The 26,447-nt window shown below is 36.3% G+C and overlaps 1 protein-coding gene across 1 annotated transcript in view; it reads left to right on the top strand.

The window, feature by feature from the left end:
- Positions 1-26,447, top strand: part of LOC148950132 (uncharacterized) — an 81,404-nt gene that overhangs the window by 8,113 nt on the left and 46,844 nt on the right. The window contains exons 2-3 of the mRNA XM_089092161.1: positions 11,678-11,863; positions 21,215-21,462. Of these exons, the coding sequence (XP_088948287.1) occupies positions 11,678-11,863; positions 21,215-21,462 (434 nt within the window). The remainder of the gene's footprint in view (positions 1-11,677; positions 11,864-21,214; positions 21,463-26,447) is intronic.

Below are 26,447 nucleotides of genomic sequence, written 5' to 3'. Positions count from 1 at the left end.
AAAACACATGGGAAATGAATAATTTGGGCTATATATTTGTGCATTATGGTGGGCAGGGGGTAAGGTTTAGTAGAAATGCCTTCAAAATGTGATCTGTGGCAATCTGACTCCCTCAGGTGGTGTGCTCAGCAAATGAATATTTGAAGAATAAATATTTGGCCCAAAGTAGGCAAAAACCTTCAGAAATAGATCTAGTCTGCTGTCCAAATATAGGCCTAGAAAAATATTTTCAACCCCTACTACTCCTGTATTAGCAAGGTTTAATACATTCTGAAAATTAGGTCCTAGCCCTAATTAAAAGTCAAGTTCAGCTTAGAGTTTGGCTCTGTTCTCAGGAATTTTCAAGGCAAAACCTACAGTCCAGAAAAGGCAGACTCAAATCAAAATGTAGCTTCACCTAGTGAAAGTCATGCAGTAGTGAAAAGGTGCTGTCCCAAATATCTACCAAACTAGTGAAATATATCTAAAGCCAAAGTTAAAGGAGAAATGTGGCAAAGCATTTTTTCTATTTTGGTTTTCAACCAAGGTTGAAAGAAACATAATAATAGTCATATGACCAACAATAGTGCCCAGGAAGGTATTTCCTGGCTCTGTCTGAAAACAGGCTTAGTTATTAGACTCAAATTCTGGCTCTGCCTTATTAGAATAGAACCTTTTGAAATACAACTAAAGGCCAGGAAGGCATTTTCAAATATATGCTTCCACTTTACAGTCCACCTGTTTAAATGCATGAGATTAAGTAATATAAATTTTATATGAGAACTTTCCATTGCTGGGAGTTGAATGCACTGACTCCTAACCAAATAGGTAGGCACATTATATTTCACATGCATTCAAATTTTATCTCTTATTTTGACATACCTTATTTTTTGACTTAAATTAATTTTCGTTTCTCACATAAATTGATGCATAAACCAGGGGCAGATAGAGAATTAATGTTTATGGGAGGGGGGACTGATAAAAATTTGAGTTTTCCCACTTATTTTTTACCCCTCCGATCCTGTTATTAGTACAATTTTCTATCTTTTGTTGGGGAGGGGGCACATGCCCCTTAAAGTACCCCTTGGGTCCACCCTTGGTATAAACAAGCCCTCTTTAGTAAAATTTGTCTCATCTTACCTTTTGGACCTTGATTTCAACTTAAGGTTCATTCCTGGGAGTCTTTTATTATGGGAGTTCTATAACTTTCTGAGCTAGCAAAGAGCTAATATGCTGCAATTTTACAATAATAAACTTATAAGCAGGGGAAATTTGACAGCTGGATCTGTAAAATATCTATGTTGGACCTATTTTGGGCTTTAGACCTATCCCTGAAAGTATGACTTACTGAGTACAACTTTCCAAGTTAGCCAAAACTACAATCAAATTTTTATGGAGATTTTATCAAACATTTCACACCCCTATATAATAGTAATTTCATAGTCTGTAAGTTCTGCTACAAAATCAACTTTTGTTTTCAACTCTTGTTATGATATAAATTGCTATCTGACAAAACATAGACACAGAATTTCAAACTACAATCCTGACCACAAAAGAAAACACTTTGAAATATCTTGCAGTTTACAGATAGTTATTAAATCTGTTTTCAGACATTTAAATTTTAGTTTTCAATACTGAAAAATAGTCTATGCCTCTATTTGTAAGCATATTTTATAAAAATAGAGTTAAGCAAAATGTGTTTGACAGGGGCAAGTCCTAACCCTTATTTAAGATAGATCCCTTTCTGTCAGTATTGGAGTTTAATATGCTGTATTTTAAATACAGCAAAAATATCGTTTTCTTCCTTTAAAATCCATTCCATCCAGATTTAACTATTATGAATAAAGCTTATATGACCTTTGGTAATTCAACTTCCACCAAATTTGCTAAAGATTTTGAAACCAAGGGACATATTAAAAGCTTCAACTTTGGATGTTTTAAAGTCAAAAGTGTGCTATCCAACCTAATGGTATTTCAAGCAACTTAATACTAGCTTGTCCTTTCAAATGACTTATCCATCTCTTCTTCTATGTATGAAGGTACAAAGAGTATGGCTAACTTATAAGAGTGGAAACTGGCACTACTGTTAACAGAAAGATCACCACCCCATCAAGCATTTGATGTTCCTTGATATCTTTTTCTAGCTTTGTAATTGTGTTTATTTAGCGACTGGCATCAGACGCTTATTAATGCACTAATTTTGCCTTGTTATTATGCTGAAAAAATGCCAAGAAGCACCAAATACTAGATGGCAATAGTGTTATTCATCAAAAGTTTCCACTCTTATGTAAGCTACATAGACGAGCATGAAGGTCTTTAACCTTATAGAGGTTATCTGCAGAATAGCTATTGGAGCTGGTATGATCAATCCAGGGACTAATAGATCATCTTCCTCTTTAAGGTGCTATTCATGTGCTTAAAGATTATTAATTATATTTGATTGGGCAAATGTTGGTTAATAACAGCCCTTTTGCACTTGGATTTTTGTATTCTGGTAATATTGCTTTGGAATTACCTATAAGGATATAAATCTCAGAATAACCTGCACAATATGGATTCTCAAACAATGTTGGCAGACAGAGGAGTGATGTAGTCCCCAATCACACAGAACATAATTTAAAAGAAGATAAGCAGCTTTCAACTAGTAAAAATTTATGGAGAAGCCCTTAGACTAGAAAGGATAAGACAGTATTTAAGAGTGAAAAGCCTTTGCTCTATGTATCCCTAGCATTTCCCTTCAAAGGATCATTTGAGTGTGGAATATCTGCTGCATTGTCCCTTGTGGCTAGGTATATGCAGGACCTTGAGCTCCTTTCCCTTGCTCCTTAACTTGGAGATGAGTTTATTAATTGCCTTTAAATCTGAATCTACTACTACTACTTTTGAACTGAATCAAGGTTGGGAAAATGGCAGAATCCAACAGAGACACAGGTGCCTGAGAGTTATTCAACATCTATGTATTTTTGATGCTAGATTACAGTTAACCAACACTTCCAACACTTTGAGTAATACAACTTGCTGTGTGGCAGAAGGTGGGGATTGCAATATAATTACTGTCATAGTAGCTATCTTTCCAACTTGGAAATGCTGATTAAGACCTTGCCTTAACAAATGACATGATTAGGTGTTGAATTATCTGATATATGCTAAAAAATGATGTATTTATTTCTTCTTTTTCTTCTGTCTTGCCTACTATAATTTAGAATCTTTGAGAAATGTTGATTATATAGCACATAGGCTCATTCACTCATAGACCAAAAACCAGAGAGTCTTCTAAGTTTGAAACAAGGACTGTGTCTGTGTAGTCCCATAATAATATAAATGGCAGAAACTAGCAGGGATTAAAGTATTTCTCTTACATGGAGAGTGTCAAAGTGAAAATAATTCAATGTTATTATGGTTTCTCCATGGAAAGGGGTCTTTTTGAACAATCTACTTGATTAGTAATAAGATATTATGTGTTATATACTTAATATTAGATGTCTATTTCCTTAAATTACCTTACTTTAAATTGTATTGTCCAGCAAATAAGGTGTAATCCTGTGGATACTGGTTAGTGAAGATGTTGAACCAATGTGTTGGCTGCATCCCATTCTCAAAGCCATGGCTTGGACAACCAATCTTTGTCCACAGCTCCCTTGAAGGCCTCCACACTAGGAGCTGAGACTGCTACTTCACTTAGGGAGTTCCAGAGCCCCATGACTCTATTTGAGAAGAAGTTGATCTGTAATCTGGTGTTGGCTTGTTTGCAGTACTGCTTCATGGTGTATCCTCTAGTTCTTGTTGACTGGTCAGGTCCAAGCATATTTTGTTACAAGGACTGAGTGTGCAGCATTTTGTACACCACAATGACATCCTCACACTTCCATTGTTAGGAGAGGGTAGGAATCTGTAACTTCTCCTGGCAAGATGGGTAGTCCAGGCTTTTACAACCCTCTATTGATTGAGTTGCTTGCCTTTGGACACTCAATTTTTTTTCTTGTTGCCTGTATTTAATGGTGTTGCCACACACATACCAAATTCCAGTTTTGGTCAGACAAGTCCTTTGTATAGCTTAGACATCAGCTTTGGTGACCTGCTGGGGAATGTTCATTTTACAATTCCTAGAGCACTTTGGGGGCAAATGACTGAGCATGTTGGTCAAACTTCAATTCTTCACCACAAGTATCCCCAGGTCTCTTTCAGTGTGAGAGGAATTAATCATCTGCCCAACACCATCTATTCCACACACGTGTTACTGACCCCTCACATTCTTTTGACCAAAATGAATTGTCCTGCGTTTCTTAATGTTTAATTCTAACCTCCAGTTTTGCCCAATCTGAGAGCTTGTCTAGGTCAGATTGCAATAAGGCTTGCTCTTTGGCTGTTTTTGCAGGGCTGATGATTTTCGAATCATTGACATAAGGCTCATTTTATTTTTGACAGACTGTGGGGCATTGTTGATATATATGTTAAATAATGTTGGACCAAGGATCTTTCCCATGGGACTACACTTTCAACTTCAATACTATCTGAGTAAAATGCCTGACCATTTTCTCCATGCACCTTTACTCTCTGCCTTCTATCTTTCAGGAATGCCATTACCCACTCAACAACCTCCTGACTTACCCCAATTGCAATTGGGAGCTTCCTTGAGGAGCAGCACCCTTCAAGGAAGTTATAGCCTAGTAAACAACACAGCATTACACTGAATTCTGCTTAATTGAAATTTCTTCTTTTTTTTGGGCGTTTTTTTTTTTGGGGGGGGGGGCTGAAAAGCCTTTTTGTAGCTAGTCATCTATTATTGAATCTCACCCTCCCATTGTAGTATTATGTTTGTAGGCAAATATGCAATGGGCTGGAAGTAATAGGCTTGAGGTTGCTTCTGTAGGATTTTAACTTCTATTAGTAGAAGAGTATCATCAAATTTTGAAAATCATGTTGCAGCCAAGAAGAGCCCAGGATTGAACAAAACCTCCATTCAACTGGAGATCCCAGGTACTTCTTGCTGTCTGGTTCTAAACTGGCTTAATCCCATTGTGTAGACTTGAGAGATATATTAGTCCCTGTCCTGCACTGGTTGGCACCAGGTGTGAAAAAAGTTCCAAAGCTGCCAGTAGCAGAATTCCAAAAGCTGTCAACACTTTAGCAGCACAACTTGTGTTTTTGTAGCTTTGCTTTGAGCAAAAAGTATTTTTATATGTAAAATTTGCAGAAAAGTAACAAATATAATTTAGTATAGCTTGCAGTTAATATCAGCAGAAATATCAATAGTATTCTGAATCACATTTAATAATGTAATGTAATTCAGTGACAAGCCATATATTAGCCATAAATATACTCCATAATTTTATATGTACCATCTTATCAAAATTACTGTATCATATTTACTGTAATACTGCTAGTGGAGTATAGTAATCAAAGTCTGAAGTATACTGTATATAGCTTACTGCTTTTTTTATATGAATGGAGTTGTACACTCCAATGCTATTGATATTATTGCGATTATTGCGATTGAGATTATCCAATGCTATTGATATTTGGTTCCTGTTGGGTCGAGTTACTTACAGTTCATAACCACAAACTGTTTGATCCATCTTCAAACACAGATATCAGATAGCAGAGTAAGAAATAAAGACCAACTGTTTGTACAAAAATAAGTCTGAGAATATTATAAAACTTTACAAGAAAGCAATCTGGAAATAATAATGGAATTTTTACTTTTGGCTATAATATACAGTTTTTTATGAATCATGTTTTGGGGTAGCTTCCATTTTAATCGACTATTCCCTAGATTTGAATATAATTTATAGCTTAATTTTGTCTCATTAAGAGGGGCAGAGGGGAGGGGCTGCAATTTTTAGGGTAAGAAGGTTATATTTAGGAAGAATTTTGAATGGCAAATCCAATTCTACCACATTTTTTTCTAATTCTATTGTTTTTATCTCAGGATTAGCCTTCATACAAGATTAATAATTGCTCAAGCATTAGAAGTTGTGAAGGTAGGCGTAGGTATTCAAAAAAATTTTCAATGTCCTAGTTTGAGCAAAATATCTATTCTATAAAATTTCATTCACTATTTAACAACTTTCCTAGACCATAAAAAGATCATAGACTGCAGTTGAACCACTCAATCAAGCATGGACGCCCGCCAAACATATTGCAGGGAGAAGGATACCGGAATAGCAATGGTGAGGGGAGGAGGAGGAAGGGAATACATATTAAGATTAAAGATTTTATGCGAAGTAAAATTATCAAGGAAAAAAGAAAAGTACTTGATTTTTACATACCAAATGAAGCAAAATTCTACAAAATTTTAAATTGTGAAGATTCCTTGCTTAAAGATCAACTCCTTTAATTGGTACTTATGTATTATACCGCCAACACTCAAGATGTGAAGTTAGGTTAATCCTAATGAAAAATACCAAAACATGATCAAAATATAATACTTTAGAAAAAAAATCAGGCTATGTATTTGCACATTAGGGGGGGGGGGCGATTACCTAAACTAACCCAACCCCCAGCCCCCCTAATTAATGTGCAAATATAGCCCAAATTATATAATTCTAATGTATTCTGTCACCCACCACTTGTTTTCCACTGAGCATAAGGTAATTGTTTCTGCATACAGAAAGATAAACCTGGTTTGTTCTCATATTTTACACATCATTAACTTGAGTGTTGGCAGTATAATACATAAATACCCTTCAATCTATCTTGCATTTAATTATTATGTATTTAAAATTAATATATTATGCCCAAAACCTAGTGTAAAAGAAAATAAGACTCAAACTAAATTGCAGAAAATAAGAGAAAAAGGTATCATCTTAAAGGGTCCATTTAATTTCTGAGTAAAATGACATTTATATTTAGAAAGAGCATAAAAAAAGGTCACGAGTGCTATGTCCATCTAATTTATAGCTTGACAATGAAAATATATCCAAATTTATCATAAAGTCCCCTCCCCCCTCTTTGCATAGGTACCATACTTTCCCTTTTTCATTTTAGGAATAGTTTTCAACTATCTCTCTTATATTTTCAGACCTTTAAAAATTAAACAGCATAGCAAAAGAAAACAAGATTGAAACTCTTGGTCCAACTGTCTAAAATAACCCTCTTTGCATTGATGCTCAGAATTACACTGAACATAAACGTGTACAAATGAAATTCTTTACGACGAGTCACAAGAGAATCTTTGATGAAATGGTATAGTCCTATAAACATTATGCTTTTATTAGCACTGGAAGAAAGGTTATTAATTCAGTGATCTCTGTCTGGTTTTTGATTTGTAGTAAATAATTAAGATAAGAACTTTGGAAAGTAGTGAAAAAATTATGTCAAGTTAAGTGAAAGTGATAGTTACTAGTGATAAATCATTAGGGGGTTGGCAACCCTGAACGAAAGGGGATTTTTGGGGAACCAAATTTTTTCCAAGAAGACAGAATTTGGGGAAATCCCAAAAAATTTTGGGATAGTGGGAGCACTGGTATTTTCAGACAAAATCTGCCATCAAATTTTACTAGGCAATGAAAACTGCCAAGTAGCATTGCTATTATGCTACCCCACTGTTTGCATAGCAGAGGACAATGTGTTTTGACACCTTTTCTTTGAGCAAAAATTATTTTGACACCTTTTCTTTGAGCAAAAATTATTTTTATATATACATAAATGGTATTTTCAGACAAAATCTACCAACAAATTTGAAAACTTCCAATTTACCATTGCTACTTTGCTACCCCACTTTTTGCTTGTTGGGCTGGCATCCATTGTTTTTCCTAAGGCCATAAAAATTTAATTATTATAAAAATTGCACTTTGGCTTGTTAAAATGTTAAAAAAAAGTATTGTACCATATTGATGTTTTGACTGAGAAATTCAGACTATTGAACTGGGGTTGTTAGAAGTTTTAGAAACTCATATTCCAGGGGTAGGAAACATTAATTTAGGTGAAATAGAGTTTATTTACTCAGACAGGAAGGATGGGGAATGCTTAGGTTGGAAATGTGTTAGTAAATAGAATGCTAGTTGCTTATTTTACAATTAAAAGTGCAAAGTATCAGTCATAGTAGAATATGCCCCTGTAGAACTGACTGATTGAGATAATAGTGACTCAGAGGAATTTTACTCTCAGCTACAGAAACAAATATACACTATTCCAGACAGAAATAAAGTATTTATTATTAGGGGATTTGAATGCCCAGGCTGGTAGAAATAGGGAAAGACAGTATCCTAGCCTAGGTAAATTTGGTGTAGGAAAGGAAAATAGCAATGGTTTTAGACTGCTGAAATTTTATTGGTATAACACTCCAATGATAACCAATACAGTATTTGGTAATAGAATGGCCAATAAATTAACACAGGGCTCACATGATGGAAACACAGCCAATCTTATGAATTATTTTATTGTAAGTCAAAGACTGGCTGGATCAATGCAAGATACTAGGGTATATGTTAGTGCTGTGATTGGTGCTGATTACTGTCTAGTATGGTCTAGGGTTCATCTAAAGCTGATGCTTAGGAAGGGTAACTACCTTCCTGGAAGCTATGACGTTGGTAGACTCTGGGATGAAAATTTGAGAAACTTTCCAGGAACAGTTGAATATTAAGCTGAGAAAGTCTAAAATTTGCCAGTGTAGAAGATGGATGGAATAATTTTAGGAAAATAGTTTGTGAAGTAGCAGATGTGAAGTAGGCTTTGGGAGAGAATGGAATCAAATGGGAAAGTAAAACTCTCCTAGACTTAGATTATGCTAAGGATTTGAGTGTCCTAGATGAAAATGTTAACAAAATCAGTAATTTTTTGATTTTTTTGAGAGTTCAAAGAGCAAGGATACGCATGAAAATTCGTGTTACGAAGACTACAACACTTAGACTGGGAATAAATAAAGGTGAAGAGGTGATTTTGGGTAACGAGACTACCGATTAAGTGGATTGCTTCATTTACCTGGATAGTATGATTAGTAAAGATGGTGGAAGCAGTGAAGATGTTAAAAGTAGAATAGCCAAGACTCAGGCTTTTTTTTTTTCACAATTGAAAAAAGTTTCGAAGAATGGGAAGATGAGTCAGCAAACCAAGATTAAACTGTTTGAAGCTACAGTGATGACAGTGGTCAAGTATTGGTATGAAACGTGGGTGCTTCAAAAGACAGAGGAGGATGCGTTACATGTTTTCCAGAGGAATTGTCTATGGATTCTTTTGAGTACTTGTCTGACTAACTATATTTTAAGCAGTTATTTGTACTAAAAACGTGCTTCTATCCCACTTTCTAGAACTATTGAGGGAAAGGTTAAGGTAGTTAGGACACATTCTGCAGGTGAGGGATGGCAGGTTGCCAAAGATGATGTCTTTTGGCCAACCATCTAGGGCCAGGTCGTCCCTGAATGGAGCGGGAAGTTATTATAAGAAAGGATGAAAAGGAATTGGGAGTTCTTGGAAGGGTATGAAGAAGGAAGCTTTGAATAGACTGGGGTGAAGGAAAAGCGTGCACAGATGTGTTGGCCTCAGGCGCCTTGGTGCTGCAGTGAGTTATAGTAGTAGTAGTAGTAAATTCTTAGATCTACTAAGTGTCCTGTTTGACTGGTGGATTTCAGATAACTGAAGATAAAAGGAAAAAAAATTAGTAGGGCAAGATCCTTCAAAAAAGAAAGACAAAAAAGGCAAATTATTTGAAAACTTTGGTATAAACTGCAATATTATGATAAATCTTTTTGAGGGTGGATAGTGAGAGCCCAAAGCTCCCCTCCTATGTATACATATTTACACAAAGGGCAAGATTCAGATATGGGGAATCCCTTCTAACCAACAATGGTTTTCAGGACCCCCCCCCCCCTCCTTGGAGAAGTAAGGCCTAAACTGCTTTTTTCACAATTCTTTTGTGTGTTTTGTTTTTGATACCATGTGGAGAGTTGAAGGACCGTATTTTTACTCTGGTGTTTGGAGACTTTGATATTTAATTTTATTTTTGAGTGTATTACCCACGGTTCTAGGCGTTCCCCCCCAGCGGTTACCCTCTGAAAATACCCCCCACCCCCTGGAAAATACCTCCCCTGACCCCCCCCCCCCTCCCCAGGAAAATACCCCCCGTGGAAAATAAGGCTTTCCAAATTTTAGAATTTTATTGGAGTTTAGTTTTTTTATTTTCCATAGGAAAAAGTTGTTTTGGTACTTATGTATTATAAGCCACTCACTCTAGTTTGCGATGTATAAAACTCGAGAGAAAACCGGTTTCTTCGTTAGTTTCTTTCAGCTTAGCGCGAGACAAGACAAAGATAAGTGACAGAATAGATGGGAAATATATAATTAAATATATAAATGTGGGCTATATATTTGCACAATAGGGGGAGAGGGAGTTTTTGGACAGTTTGAAGTCAGAAAACAATCCTTACTCAATAATATACAGAATAATTGTAACCAACACATTTTGCATGCAGAGCAGCTATACTTTACCCCCCCCCCCCCTAATGTACAAATATATAGTCCAAACTAGTTTCTAAAGTAACGAAGAAACCGGTTTGTTCTCGATTATTACACATCGTAAACTTAAGTGAGTGGCGTACAATACACAAGTACCGGTATTTTTTATAGAGAGAGAGAGAGAGCCGGATTTCCCGTTATTATTTAAAAAAGATCAGAAATTAAATAAAAAAAAAGTTTTTTCAACTGAAAGTAAGGAGCAACATCAAAGCTTAAAACGAACAGAAATCATTATGTATATGAAAGGACTTGCCTATAGAATTTTAAAACAAAGCGTATTGTTCTAATTAAACGGCCATTGTGTTTCAGGAATCGTTCTTAAAGAATTTGGACAAAAAATCAAAACTTGTGGTCTTGTGGAAGGGGCAACTCCTTTCATATACGTTATAATTTCTGTCCGTTTTAAGTTTTGGTGTTGCTCCTTGCTTTCAGTTGAAAAAACTTTTTTTTTAAATTTAATTTCTGATCGTTTTTAAACAATACCGGGAAATCCAGCTTTCTCTCTATGGAAAATTCCGATACTTGTGTGTTAAACACCACTCACTCAAGATTACGATGTGTAAAACTCGAGAACAAACTGGATTCTTCGATACTTTAGAAACGAATTTGGGCTATGAATTTGCACATTAGGGGGGTAGGCACAAGTAGGTACAATAATTCTGCATATTATGAAGTAGAATTGTTTTCTGACTTCAAACTGTTCAAATAATTTACCCCCCCCCCCTGATGTGCAAATATATAGCCCAAATTATATATTCCTCATCTATTATATCACTTGTCTTTGTCATGTCTCGTCCCAACCTGAAAGAAACTAACGAAGAAACCAGTTTGTTCTCGAGTTTTACACAGCGTAAACTTGAGTGAGTGGCATATAATACACAAGTACCAAAACTCCTTCCCCCTACGGAAAAAAACTCAAAATAAAATTATCAAATTTGGAAAGCCTTTTTTTTACGGGGGGGGGGGGGGGGGTAAACGCCGGCTACCATTACCCACACACAAGTTCACATCAGTTTGAGTCTTTATTTAGGTAGTATTGTGATTTTTTTTGATTTTTTTAGTGGATATTAAAGAATTTGAACTTCTTATGAAATTGGATAAGGCACAAAAAATTGAGACAAGTAAATGTTCTTAATTAAAGAATACTAAAGATAAGTTTTCATTCAAAGAGTTTGAAATGTAATCATTTATTGTTAATTTTTTTTAGAATGTATAAATGAATTAATTTTAGGTAATTTTTTTTTAGAATGAAGACCCACCATTTTTAAATGTTGGAACAGAAGTCAGTGCAAAGTACAAAGGAGCCTTTTGTGAAGCTAAAGTACACAAAGTTGTCAAGTCAATAAAATGTCGGGTTCAGTTTAAGTTTGGACTAGGAAGTGCTGTTGTTTCTGATGAATGCATTAAAGGATCTTTAAGGACTGGCGCTCAGGTAAGAAGTTTACTTCAGGTAGGGGGGGGGGGTCCAGTCTAATCAAACTGCAAAGAAATGGATCATAGAACCAGAGCTCTTCCTAGAGTTGGTGGTGCCCAGGAAAAATTAATTACAGTGCCCTCCTGCCGACTCAAATATAGGCAAAAAAAGTCAAATGCAAGTGAAAAATTTGATTGAAGTGGGCAACCCTCCCCCGCCGCAAATTCGGATTTAATCAAAGTTTAAGCTTATTTGGATCAAACCTTAAATTCTTTAAAGCTATTTTTTTTCTTTTACACTGAATTTTGTTGATCATGAAAAAGTTAGGACTATGTAAGTATTCAAAACGTTTGCTTGCAAGAAAAATGTATGCAAATATACACCATACCATTGGGCTCTTTTAGTAAGAGTGTTTTTTTTATCTTCAGCCCAATGCAAAGTAAAAAAAAAAAAAAAAAAAAAAAAACCCTTAGATTTTTATTTAGTTTTTTGTAAACCTGGTTGATTTTGGTGGATTATGTTAGATGATGTTGTTTGTTTTTTTTTTCCGAGAGACTAACTTTAGTTTCCTCTCTAATCTATTACTCGTATTCATTGAATTGAATACATATCCTTTTAATATCAACTTTGTGGGTTTCAAAAAGATTAAAACAATACTCACCGAAAAAAGTGAATAGAAAAAAAAACGCTTATTGTCGAGTTTAATTGGTTCTGCTTTATATTTTGATGACGGAATGCTGTCAGACATCTTGCAAACACTGCTTTCCTTGCTTGAAGGGATAGCTGCTATAGCTGCTGCATTCAACAATAAATTTTGGTCGTCAAAGGGCTTATGGACGTCTGGCTTCCCCAGTTTCTTCTCATCAAATAATTGTTTTCCATGTCAACATGGGCTGATTGCTAGTAATATCAGAATCATAGCTTCCTACAGATTCTTTTTAATCTATGGGTGCTTTTACGGGCTTTGTTTGTTGAGGCAATTTGACTCAGACATTGAAGGAAGATTTTTGTGCAAGAGTTTGGCTGGAATTTCCAATTTTTACTTCTGGTGCACCCAGGGCTTTGAAGTTGGTCCACTTTACCACCGACGAGCAACTCCGACTCCAGACATTTTCGATATACCGACCCCAACTCTGACTTCGACTCCTAAAACCTTGCAAATATTTGCTTCGACTTCGGCTCCAACTCCGATTGTTTCTGTAGTAGTACTGAAGTACTACGGTGAAAACTTTAGTAGTATTTAGGAGTATTTGGCTTGACTCCAGCCTTTATATGTTTCCGTAACTCCAATTCCAAAGGGTCTTACATTAAATCTGTTACTCAGAATATATATATATATATATATATATATATATATATATATATATATATATATATATATATATATATATATATATATATATATATATATATATATATATATATATATATATATATATATATATATATATATATATATATATATATATATATATAAAAGGGACTTTAAAAAAATAGAAAAGATGGAAAGCAAGTGAACATAACAGAACATGGGCAACAAAAAGAGAGAAACTAGCGAGGTGTTTTGTTGATTTTTTCTCTGATGTAGGAGATAATTTTTTTTTTCATATCTGGAGTAGGGGTCGGCGCCGTGTCTGTTTCTGTTTCTGTTTTTTTTCTACTGTTTTCTGTTCTGTTCTTTTTTGGGAAAACGGAAAAAACAGAAAAAGGTAGCCGTTTTTTTAGTACCGTTACCGTTTCTGTTTCGTTTTTTTTCTGGCCGTTTTTTCCGTTTCTGTTTTTTTAAAACCGTTTTTATTCATTTTCTGTGTTTTGATTATTAATATCACCAAAGCGCAGTCTAGCGACTTTTATTGGATAAGCGATACTTGCCATCTATCGAAAAGCGCTGTATTTACGTCTTCCGAGGAAAAGATTTGCTATTGAAGAAAACATTCGCCATAGTAAAAATTAATCTAAAGCAGACTACTTGGATTTACACCTTTGGTTAGTCTTGGTTAGTAGATGGTTACCTGGTTGGGTAAAGGTGCAGATTAGCTACCCCAGTAGCGTAGGGTGCAGAGGCCCTGCAAATAGAACCAGGATATACACTAAGAAGTGATTTGTTTACGTCCAGCTTCTACTGAACCCTATCTGTGCAAATTTACAGCCCAATTGACTGAATAAAATACAGTAAGTAAGAAGCTGTTGCAGCAAACATGACATCTAGTTACAGCAAAGAAAAGGAAGGTCAAGCAGCTCAAAGCTGAACTCCAGAATGTCCGGAAAGTGAATTTGACCCTAGACTGCTGGTCTTCAAGAACGGGGTCTGGCTTTCTAGGTACTACAGCTCATTATGTGATGAAAAGCACTGATGGCAAGCTCACTTTGGTGCATAGAATCCTTGAGTTTAAGAGACTCAAAGTTGCTCACACTAGCGCCAACATTCTTCGTGCAATCCGTAGTAGCCTCCAGAAGTTCAGAATTCTACGGAAGGTCTACTTTATAATTACTGATTCAGGAGCTAATATAGTAAAGGCTCTCAGAGACGGTGACATTATGCGAAGCTCATGCTTTGCACACAACCTGTATAATGTGGTGACTAATACCCTTAAGCTGTGGGAATGCAGAAACCAGGTAGATTTAATGAGTGTTCCCCACTTGAATGATTTAGGATCTAGTTCAGAATCTGATGACAACGTTGATACTGCTGAATAAGATGACTTTCCTGACCTGATTGTAGGATATGATGACATTGAAGAAACTGAGTATACCGACTGCAGTAATGATGATGATAGTAGCTCAGAATTAAATGATTCAGACCTTGACAGCGATAGTGAGAGCTCAATACCTAGACAAAGAGGTGTCTCTAGTGAAGTGTTGACGCTGGGACCAGCACTGGTAAAAATACGAAAGCTGGTTAGAATCCTGAAAGTATCATCCAAATCCCACGATCTTTTTGAAGCTATCTGCAAGACATATGATCTTAGTCCATCCATCACAAAAGACATGAATGTTCGATGGAACAGCACACTTACCATGATAGAAATGTATTGTGCCCGAAAAGAGCCAATGCGCGACTTCTTCAACCAAAACCTACGTGACGCTAAGATTAGAGAGCTCGAACTTCACAGCAATGAGTGGTCCATCATGGAAGCTGTCATTGAGGTTCTTCGCCCGTTCAAACAGACAACAGTGACAGCTAGTGGATACAATTATGTTTCGGCAAGCGAAGTCATGCTGATCATCAAGGGATTACTGTTGTTTTGTCAGACTCCAGATACTAGTATTGTGGCTGAGTCAATCAATGGGCTGAAGAAACTTCTAGTTGTTCAGCTCAGGAGATATTTTTCAGTCAGTCCTAAGTTTGATATGATGCTCTTCACAAGAGCTGGCTTTTTGGATCCTGCAATTTATGAAAAAATGACACATGTAGACAGAGAGTCAGCTCGTCAGTCCATCTCCTCGCTTCTCCAGCAATTCATCTCCGAGCAGAGAAGCACAGAAGAACTCTATCCAATCCAATTGAACTCCACATCTTTCCCTATTGACGTCGCTCCTACTAAGGCAGGGACTAACCGAAAAGGGTCACCAGAGACTCTTGATCAAGAAGACAGCTTGTTTTCTAAGTTTCTCGACACGACTGGGTTACGGATGAACTCTACGAGGCAAAATGCCAAGAGTATGAGCATTGACCGCGTGGCAGCAAATATTAACAGGGCATATGAGGAGAGAGTTCCTGTGTTTTTGAGCGACAGACGAAGATCAGGCCAAAATAATTATCCACTAGAATTTTGGTCTGATTACTTTTACACTTACCCGGAGTTAAGTGAAATTGCATGTATGCATCTATCAGTCCCTGCAACTTCAGTTCCCAGTGAGAGTGCATTTAGTATTGCTGGGTACTTTACGCGAAAGCAGTCCTCACGAATGACTGCCAAGTCCCTTGAACTCCGAATGTTTTTAAATGATAAATTTTAATTTATGTAGTCTTTTCATATATTTTGTCTTTTTGTATATTTGGTCTTTTTTATTAATCTATATTAATAAATATTCACTTTACTCTCGTAAATCTAAAGAAACTGAAAAAAAACAGAAATATCTGTTAAAACGGCCGTTTTTAATTAAAAACAGGTCGGGTCTTGTTTTCGGTAAAAAAAACGGAAAAAAAGAAAAGGCTTTCCGTTTTTTTTTCACCGTTTGCGTTTCTGTTCCGTTTTTTCATTGCCGTTTTTTACCGTTTCTGTTTTGGCCAAAAACAGAAACGGTGCCGACCACTAATCTGGAGGTACAACAGCGAACGAGGGACAAGGTAAGAACAGACTGAAAACAGCCCGAGGTGAGAGGGATCTAGATGGAGAATGTGTTTTAAGAAAAAGCTTTCCATGCGAGGGTTAATCGTTGCATTTTTTTAAAACGGAGGCACAACATACCTCTACTGCATTCAAGTGTTTCTGATCTAGCTTTCTTTAGAAGAAGAGAGTAAAGAACTTTACCTTCTTTGAAAATTATTTGCAGGGCTTTCTTTTTGGGTAGATTAAATTTTATCTGACTCTACCCCGGAAATGCCCGGTTTATAAATATTGAACAAGTATATTGGGGATGAGGGGGGACAAAGGAAGTATAAATCCTTAAAGAATAGGAAGGGGGTGGCTTCCCCTTCGGGAAGTTTTTTATTGTTTCAAAAAATAGAGTTGTGAGAAAGAGTCAAACTTTAACGTAAAGAGCGGGGCGTTGAGGAGGCGACAGCCCCTTTCATATATGGAATAATTTCTGTTCGTTTTAAGTTTTAATGTCGCTCCTTACTTTCAGTTACAAAAAAAACTTTTTTTTTAAATTTTAAACATTTTAAAATTAACATTGCATTGTTATTAAACCCGCCGGCGGATCGACCGAACGGTGCCAACGAGAGGCCCGGTTGACCGCCGCCGAAGTGTCACTATGCCGCCGGCAGAGGCGGCGGCGTTCGGCTGACTTTGAATTAATTTTGCGGCAATTCTTTATTGCGTCAACCGCAAAGTCGGAGCTTTTCTTTCTCGCGTGGTTAAGTATTTCGAATTTCCTGATTAGAAATCAAGCAGGGCTTGCACTATCCCCGAATTTTTGGGTATTTCCCCGAAAATCTATGCGTCACCCGAAAAAAAATTGGTTCCCCAAATCGCCGAAAATCACCCAATCACGGTGCTACCCCTAGCGATTTATCACCAGTGACTTTCTCTGCCAAATATTACTTTGCATACCATAATTCTTCACTACTCTCTTGTTCGTTAATTTTCGTCTCTTTTGTTACTTTGCATAAAAACCAGACAAATGCAATTGCAACATACACAGTTCTTCATATGTTGACAAAAAAAGTATCGTCTTTATGAAATGAGATTAAATCATTTCGAATGCAGTTTCCCAATTGCTATTTCTTACATCATTTCTAGTCAAGAATTACATTTTTTAGTCGAATAGAACGCATTCACTACTATACAGCTTCAGTTGGATTTTGTAATTGATTAAATAAAAAAATAAGTTTTTTTAAAAAAAAAGGGGACACCCCCTTTCATATACGGAATAATTTCTGTTCGTTTTAAGTTTTAATGTCGCTCCTTACTTTCAGTTAAAAAAAACTTGTTTTTTTCATTTAATTTCAGAACGTTTTTTAATTAATGCAGCTTTGATTTTGGCTCATCGTTCATGAATAATTAAAACGAAATTTGCATATTAATTTTACTTTTCTTTGGCTAAATGGCTTTTTCGAATTCTTTTTTTCTGACGTAACTTACGAATTAACTTACGTAACGAACTTCTATATTCGTATGTTTTTATTACGTATATTTGGGAGTTCACCCCCCTAGTCAATACCTCACTCTTTACGCTAAAGTTCGAATTGTGTTCGAATCAAAAAATCCTGAATCACTAAGGCTGGTTAATTAGAATAGATAGCTCTTTAGAAAGTACTAAAAATACTTTAGCGTAAGGAGTGAGGTATTGACTAAGGGGCAAACTCCCTCATATACGTAATAATTCTATTCGTTTTAAGTTAATGTTGCTAAGTTAATGTTGCTCCTCACTTTCAGTTGAAAAAACTTGTTTTTTTTATTTAATTTCTGATCGTTTTTTAACTAATAGTGGGAAATCCAGCGCCCCCTTCATAGAAATGTCCCTTCGCACAAGGAAACATCCTCCATGGAAAGATCCTCCCCCGTTATCCCCTCCTCAGAACCCCCCACGTGGAAAAAATCTCTCCTAAATTCGTCTGTATACTTCCCATTAACCAATACTATATGTAAACAATGGGCAAAGTTCATAACTTGCAGCCCTTCCTCCGGGAACTATGGGGAATTAAGTTATCCTCAAAGACAGATTTATTAGATTTTCGACTATGCTGAACAAAATGGCTATCTCAAAATTATGATTGGGTGACTTCGGGAGAAAAATGAGTGTGGGAGGGGCCAAGTTGCCCTTCAGTTTTTGTTGGCCACATAAAAAGGGAACTAGAACTTTTAATTTCCGTTCGAATGAGCTCTCTCACGATATTCTAGGACTACTGGATCGATACGATTATCCCTGGAAAAAAAAAACAACAACAAAAAAAAACAAAAAATAAACAAGCATCCGTGATCTTTCTTCTGGCAAAAAATACAAAATTTCAATTAGTTCTATGACTTTTAGGGGTTGTTTTCCCCTTTTTCCAAAAATAAACCAAATTTTCTCAGGCGCGTAACTTTTGATGGGTAAAATTGATGAAACTGATAAATTTGAAATCAGCATAAACATCTGATTCTTTTGATGTATCTATTGGTATCAAAACTCCCGTTTTTTTAGAGTTTCTGTTACTATTGAGCCGGGTCGCTCCTTACTTACAGTTCGTTAATACCTCATTTTTTTTAATTGAAAGCAGGGGTGCCAAAAAGATAATTATTTTTTTCATTTAAAGTGGAGGCGGAAGAAAATGATTTCAAATTCCCATATATTTTGATAGACCCAGGGTCTATCAAAATATTTGGTTGCTACTAGTAGCTACTAGGTGGAGTTGGAGTATCCTATGAAAGTGTACTGTCAATGAGTAGAGAAAGTAAATTTGTAAATTTAAGCTGTGATTTGAGAAAGACTGATGAAAACATTAATGTTTGCGGTCAACATCGATCGCACCGGTGGCGCGCCGCCGCTGCTGTTTTTAGCCCCGCCACCGCAGGTTTTCCATCATTGGCGTGGATCCGGGGTCTAATTGTTATGCATTTTGAAGGGTTTACTCACGTTTTCAAGTCCCATTTTCTCATGTTTGAGTCCCCTCATAAACAAAAAGTAAGACATCAACATACAACATCACCGAAAATTCTGAAAAAAAAGTTATCAGGGCATGTAAACTTGTATGAGATGAATGCACAGTGTCTAACACAAAAACTGGAAGTGCTTCCATACTCGACAAGATTAACGGTACCGTGGTGTACTTTATTTCATTCCGCGTCCGTTGTTTAGAGTTATAGGGGAATTCGTGGCAAAAACGCAGATTTTCCAAAATTGGATTTGATATTAGTGCTGTGAAAATTAATTGATAAAAAGCACGTATATGTGAGCGTTATCTTTAAAATGAACCCTTAAACCACTCTTTATGATGTTCCAGGGCACTGCTGGCACCAGGAGAAAAGAAAACGCCAGTGATAAAGGACTAAAATATGATTTCTCGTGTTTTCATTGAGGACTGGGGGCTGTAATCTTCCAATTCGAGGTTTTTCAGACATGGGGTTTTCAGCGGCATACTTTTCATGTCGATACGCCATCGTTTTAATGGTTTTGAAATTCTTTTTTTGAAATTCCTATAAATTCGTTTTTTTCCCGCTACTTTTAGTTTTAAGTTTAATATGGATAATAATTACAATTCCCTAATCAATGTACGATTGCGATTATTTTAAATTTTCAAATTCATTTGGATACCGTGTTTTATAGTTTTCGGTTGTTATGGTCTGTGGTTTGTTCTTTACTCGATTGTAGCTATTGCTGCAACCATGATTATCGGTTCCTTCAATGGCAATGCTATGCTAAACTGAAACTAGAATATCACTTAGAGAGGGACGGAGGGGGGGGCTTTGATGTTTATATAGTCTCAAGAAATACCAGGGAAGTTTGTATTTGGGCACCACCACAGAACCTTTCATCAAGCTTGAGAAGGCTAAAGAGTTTTGAAATATAAATTAAAACGCAAGTTAAACATTTTAAGATTGTGTATCACTAATCAATTCACTGAGCTTGAAATTTTAGCTTTCCACATGAAGCCATGGAATTTGAAATAAAAAATAGCTGCTTATTTGGCTTTGTTAGATTGGGCTCCTTTATAAGCTTGTGTTGGCTTAAGTAAGTCGGTGGCAAATAAGGTCAAGAGTTTTAATCAGCAAGGGGGTCCAAAAGATCACAAGGAGTTCCAGGTGGTTCCAACCATGGTAAATGCCTTACTTATACCTCTTAGAGATTCATTTTTTCAAATGGTGAATCTGCTTTACTCGTCAACTTTCAAAATTGTTTGTGTAATAGTGTATTTTGTATCAAAATTGTGTATTTTAATAAACGTAATGCATATTTTGTATCAAAATTGTGTATTTTAATAAACGTAATGCATATTTTGTTTATTGTCCACAATCAGTTAATGTCTAAATTCATTATTAAAAATGGCTTTATGCAGTTTGGCACAAGCAAGTTCACTTGATCTAGAATTTCTTTGAAAAAGAAGTGCAGCAATGCCGTGTTTAGTTTCATCAGAGAAAGTACGTAAAATTACTCAACGCTTAATGGCTTAAAAGGTGGTATAACAATCAAAACTGAGAATTGCTAGATTGCATTAATAGTGTTACTCGGACTCCGACTCAATTCAGCAAAAATTAAAATCTACTAAAATTCCGGACTCCACGGCTCTGACTCCGACTCCATAGCCCTGGTTGCACTAATAGGTTTTGTTTTTAACTATTCCCTTTTTTTAAAGCTGGGTTGGTTCCGATGTAGCTTCTGGTTCTATGGCAATCTTGTTATCTGTGCTATTGTCCTGCAATGTTCCATCTTGTATTTCTTCGTTAAAGTGTTTGTATTTCTTCGGTAATAATTTTCTTTCATTGACTGACTCAAGTTTCAAATCTAATTAGTCTCGAGCAATATCTGGAACAGTGTTGCACACACACTTTTTCTATTTTGTCATTGTTTTAGGTGATTGCGCATGAACTTCTTCTGATCAGAGCCTTTTTTCTGTCCTTTTTATTGTTCTTGATAAATTGCATCTTTGCAATATTTTCCACTCGAAAAATTGTGGCCTTGGCTTTTTTATTTTATTACTGCGCTTTCTTATACCAGACATCTGGCAACGCTGCCAGGAAGAGTTGTTTTTGTCTCTTTGTTCTCTAGCTAACTATTTTCAAGGTTGAAGCGAAGCATCCCGAGAAAAATCAGTTTCTTGAAGCTATTATAAGTAAAATTCAAGATTGTTCACAGTATACAGTTGTTTTTGATGATGGAGACATCACTACTTTACGAAGAACTGCTCTGTGCTTAAAATCTGGGCGACATTTTGCCGAGAGTGAAACTTTAGATCAACTGCCCCTAACCCATCCAGAGCATTTTGGTACGCCGGTGGGTAGTAATAGACGGGGAAGGAGAAGCCAACTTTTGTAAGTACCTTTTTTCTTTTTTTAATCGCAGACGCTTGTTGTCAAGTATACAACATATCTTAATAGTCGGTTAGGGATAAATATACAGGACAGACATCATCCTGTGTTCATAATTATTAGAAAAGTTCGCATTTTTGTATAGCCTCATAAACGGTACATGATTCAGAAAAAAGGTATATGAAGTTCATATGCTGCTTGTCAGGAACTAAAAAGTACATGCAACTGTTATCTTGTATATATATATATATATATATATATATATATATATATATATATATATATATATACACACACACACACACACACATATATATATATATATATATATATATATATATATATATATATATATATATATATATATATATATATATATATATATATATATATATATATATATATATATATATATATATATATATATATATATATATATATATATATATATATATATATATATATATATATAATTTCTGTTCGTTTTATATTGACATAATATTTTTCAGGGAAAAAGACTGAGCCTCTTCTAAGGTTAAACAACCATCCCTTCCATAAAAACCTTAAATACCCCCTGTGCAGAACTTACAACCCTTGCCTCAAATCACTGGGGTTTGTTTCAACTCCAAAAGCCTTGTTATATGATATTTAGGCTATTTTTGAATAGAACGGCTATCTCAAAATTTCTATTAGATGCATTTTGGGACAATGCGACGTGTGTGTGTGGAGGGGGGGGGATAAATGCCCTCCGATCACTTCGACTCAAAAGAGCTCTAGAGCGTCTGATTACCAATCTAATAAGCCCCCTCCGAAGTTTATATGACCATACATTGCTTAAAAACCTTATATGTCCCCAGGGCATAACCTACAACCCTTACCCTGAGGGCTGGGGTGATATGTTATCCTCAAAGATATAATTTTCAGGCCTTTCAAATACGTCGAACAAAATGGATATCTCAAAATTTTGATTGGAAGTGTTTGGGGAAATGATGGGCGTGGGGGGGGCATTTGCCCTCTGATCCCTTTCGACTAACAAAAAAGGCACTAACCCTCTCAATTTCTATGCGAAGGATCCCTTTTTGAAGCTTTTACGACACAAATTTCTATAAGATCCTTATATGCCTCAAGGACATAACTTACGATCCTTGTCCTGAGGTTCATGGGGGAGGGCTGTTATCCTCAAATACATAATTTCCAGACCTTTCAACTACATTGGACAAAATGGTCATATCAAAATGTTGATCATAAATGTTTGGGGAAATGATGGGTGTGGGGGGAGTCTTCCTCCGATTACTTTCGACTATTAAAAAAGGCAATAGCCCTGTCAATTGCCAATCGAATGAGCCCTTTCTGAAGTTTTTACGACAACGCTTTCAATAAAACCCTTATATGCCCCCAGGGCATAACTCACAACCTTAGCCCTGAGGTCTGTGGAGGTTTGTCATACTGAAAGACATAATTTCCAAACCCTTTACATATGTTAAATATAATAGCTATATGAAAATCATGGTTGGAAGTGTTTGGGGAAATGATGGGCGTGGGGGAGCGGGAATTCGTCCTTCGATCGCTTTTGACAAAATTTTCAAAATTTTGATTGAATGTGTTTGGGGAAATGGTGGGTGTGAGAGGGGGTTAGTTGCCCTCTAATCACTTTTGACTATTAAAAAGGGCACTAGCCCTTTCAATTTCCAACTGAATTAGCCCTTTTTGAAGTTTCCTTGCCCTAAGGGTTGTGGGGGGTTGTCATCCTCAAAGACCTAATTTCCAGACGTTTAATCTACGTTGAACAAAATGGTTATCTCAAGATTTTGATTGAATGTATTAAAAAGGGCACTAACCCCTTCAATTTCCAATCGAATAAGCCCTCTTTGAAGTTTCTACAACAACCCTTTCTGTAAAAACCTTATAAGCCCCCAGGGCAAAACTTACAACCTTTACCCTGAGGGCTGTGGGGGATTGTCATCCTCAAAGACCTAATTTACAGAACTTTCAACTACGTTGAACAAAATCATTATCTAAATATTTTGATTGGATGTGTTTGGCGAAACGGTTGACGTTAGAGGTGCGTTAGTTGCTCTCAAATCCTTTTCAAATATAAAAAAAGCACTAGCCCTTTCAATTCCCAATCGAATGAGCCCTTTTGAAGTTTCTACGACAACTTATTCAATAAAAACCTTATATGCCAGAACTTTCAAATACGTTGAAAAAATGACTCTCAAAATTTTCGATTCGATGTGTTTGGGGAAATGGTGGGTGTGAGAGGGGGGTTAGCTGCCCTCTAATTACTTTCTACTATTAAAAAGAGCACTAGCCATTTCAATTTCCAATCGAATGAACCTTTTTGAAGTTTCTGTGATTACCCTTTCTATAAAAACCTTATATGCCCCCAGGGCATAATTTACAAACCTTGGCCTGAGAGGTGTGGAGGATTGGTCAACCTCAAAGACATAATATCCTGAACTTTCAACTACGTTGAATAAAATGGTTATCTCAAAATTTTGATTGGATGTGTTTGTGGAAATGGTGGGCATGAGAGAGGGGTTAGTTGCCCTCCAATCACCTTCGACTATTAAAATGGCACAAGCCCTTTTAATTTCCAATGGAATGAGCCCTTTTTGAAGTTTCTACGACGACAATTTCTATAAAAAAAAAAACCTTATATGCCCCCAGGGCATAACTTACAACCCTTGCCCCGGGGTTGTGGGGGGGGGGGGTTGTCATCCTCAAAGATCTAATTTCATAAACTTTAAACTACGTTGAACAAAATGGCTATCTCAAAATTTTGATTGGATGTATTTGGGGAAGTTGTGGGCGCGAGAAAGGGGTTAGTTACCCTCCAATCACTTTTGACTATTAAACAGGGCAATATCCCTTTCAATTTCCAATCGAATGAGCCCTTTTTGAAGTTTCTACCACAACGCTTTCTATATAAGCCTTATAGGCCCTCGTGGCAAACCTTACAACCTTTGACCTAAGGGCTGTGGGGGGGGGGGTTCATCCTCAAAGACATAATTTCCAGAACTCTCAACTACGTTGAAAAAAATGGCTATCTCCAAATTCTGATTGGATGTGTTTGGGGAAATGGTGGTTTTAAGAGGGCTGATTTTTGCCCTCAAATTACTTTCTACTGTTAAAAAGGGCACTAGTCCTTTCAATTTTCAACCGAATAAGTCCTTTTTGGAGTTTCTATGACAACCCTTTCTATAAAAAACCTAATATGCCCCCAGGGCATAACTTACATCCCTCGCCCTGAGGGGTGTGGGGGTTTATCACTCTCAAAGACCTAATTTCTAGAATTTTTAACTACGTTGAACAAGATGACTATCTAAAAATTTTGATTGGATGTGTTTGGGGAAATGGTGGGCGTGAAAGGGGGGTTAGTTGCCCTCCAATCACTTTCAACTGTTTAAAAGGGCACTAGCCCTTTCAATTCCCAATCGAATGAGCCCTTTTTAAAGTTTCTACGACAACGCTTTCTATAAGAAAAACCTTATATGCCCCCCAGGGAATAACTTACAACCGTTGTCCTGAGGGCTGGGGAGGTTTCATCCTCAAAGACCTAACTTCAAGAACTTTTAAATACGTTGAACAAAATGGCTTTTTCAAAATTTTGATTGGATGTGTTTGGGGAAATGGTAGGTGTGTGGAAGGGTTAGTTACCCTCCAATCACTTTCGACTATTAAAAAGAGCACTAGCCGTTTGAACTTCCAATAGGATGGGCCACTTTCGAAGTTTCCATGACAATGTTTTCTATAAAAAACCTTATTTGCCCCCAGGGCATGGCTTACAACCCTTGCTCTGAGGGCTGTGGGGGAAGTGTCCTCCTCAAAGACATATTTTCCAGATCTTTCAACTACGGTGATCAAAATGGCTATCTCAAAATTTTTTTTGGATGTGTTTGGGGAAATGGCGGTCGTGGATGGGTTGTTAGTTGCCTACCAATCACTTTCGGCTGTTAAAAAGGTCACAAGCCCTTCGAATTTGCAATCGAATGAGCCCTTTTCGAAGTTTCTACGACACTTCCTTCGATACGAAGTGCCCTGGTCTAAGACAAAGAAAGAAACAAATAAATAATATATTATGCCAACATCGTTCTTTATTTAGGCAGTGCTGTTGCGCTGCCTATGATTGTTCAGGTTGTGGGATAAAAACTTCTTTTTCTTCCAACGATTTATCCAGTCCATATTTTTGATTTTCAATGATATGGTGGATATTGATGACCTTATCGATGTCAAAATCCAAAATCCAATCATCATCGCTATCATTTTCAATTTGTTTTCTTCATTACACCTCGGCTTATCTTGCGTCATTATCAAATACATATCGCCGAACCTTTGTTTTTTTAACAAAGGTACGGTAGGCATTGATGACCTTACTCATGTCAAAATCCCAAACCCAATCATCATCGCTATCATTTTCAATTTTGACACGTTCTGATTCTTGCTGTCCAGGTTGATTTTCATTGAGTTGCTGCTCTTCACTTTCATTTTTAACACACTCTAATTGTTGTTTTCGCATATCTTCGAACCGCCCGCGTCTTTGCTCTTTACTGTCATTTTTGATACGTTTTTGGATTTTGATTACTTCAGACAATTTAGAAATGGCATTTGCTTTAGCTGTCCGTATGCAACTGCAGTTTTTCGTTTTTTGGGCCTTCCAACAGACATAATAATATATTAATAACTGTTGCGTTGGAAATTCGACAATCTTATATATGCTATGCATGACATCTTATAACAAAATACTTATATGATGCCATATAGGGTGTCATAAGAAATGCTTATATGATGTACTAACATAGTAAAAGACGTCATTTGCAAAAACCAAAATTAAGACTCTTAACGATTTTTCTCAGACTTTTGACCTATCTAGATCGTTTTTTTATGCGAGAAAATCTCAAGATACTAATTTTCCCGCAAAAATACGGGGCGGTTTTTGACATACATATATAATTATTGCTCGCATATAAAGATAGTATATATATATA

This window comes from Artemia sp. Qi Xiang Cuo, chromosome 7 (genome assembly GCF_049724085.1).
Source record: "Artemia sp. Qi Xiang Cuo chromosome 7, ASM4972408v1, whole genome shotgun sequence".
Lineage (NCBI taxonomy): Eukaryota > Metazoa > Arthropoda > Branchiopoda > Anostraca > Artemiidae > Artemia > Artemia sp. Qi Xiang Cuo.
Note: the sequence above shows the minus strand (reverse complement) of the source record. Positions and strands in the feature narration are given on the sequence as shown.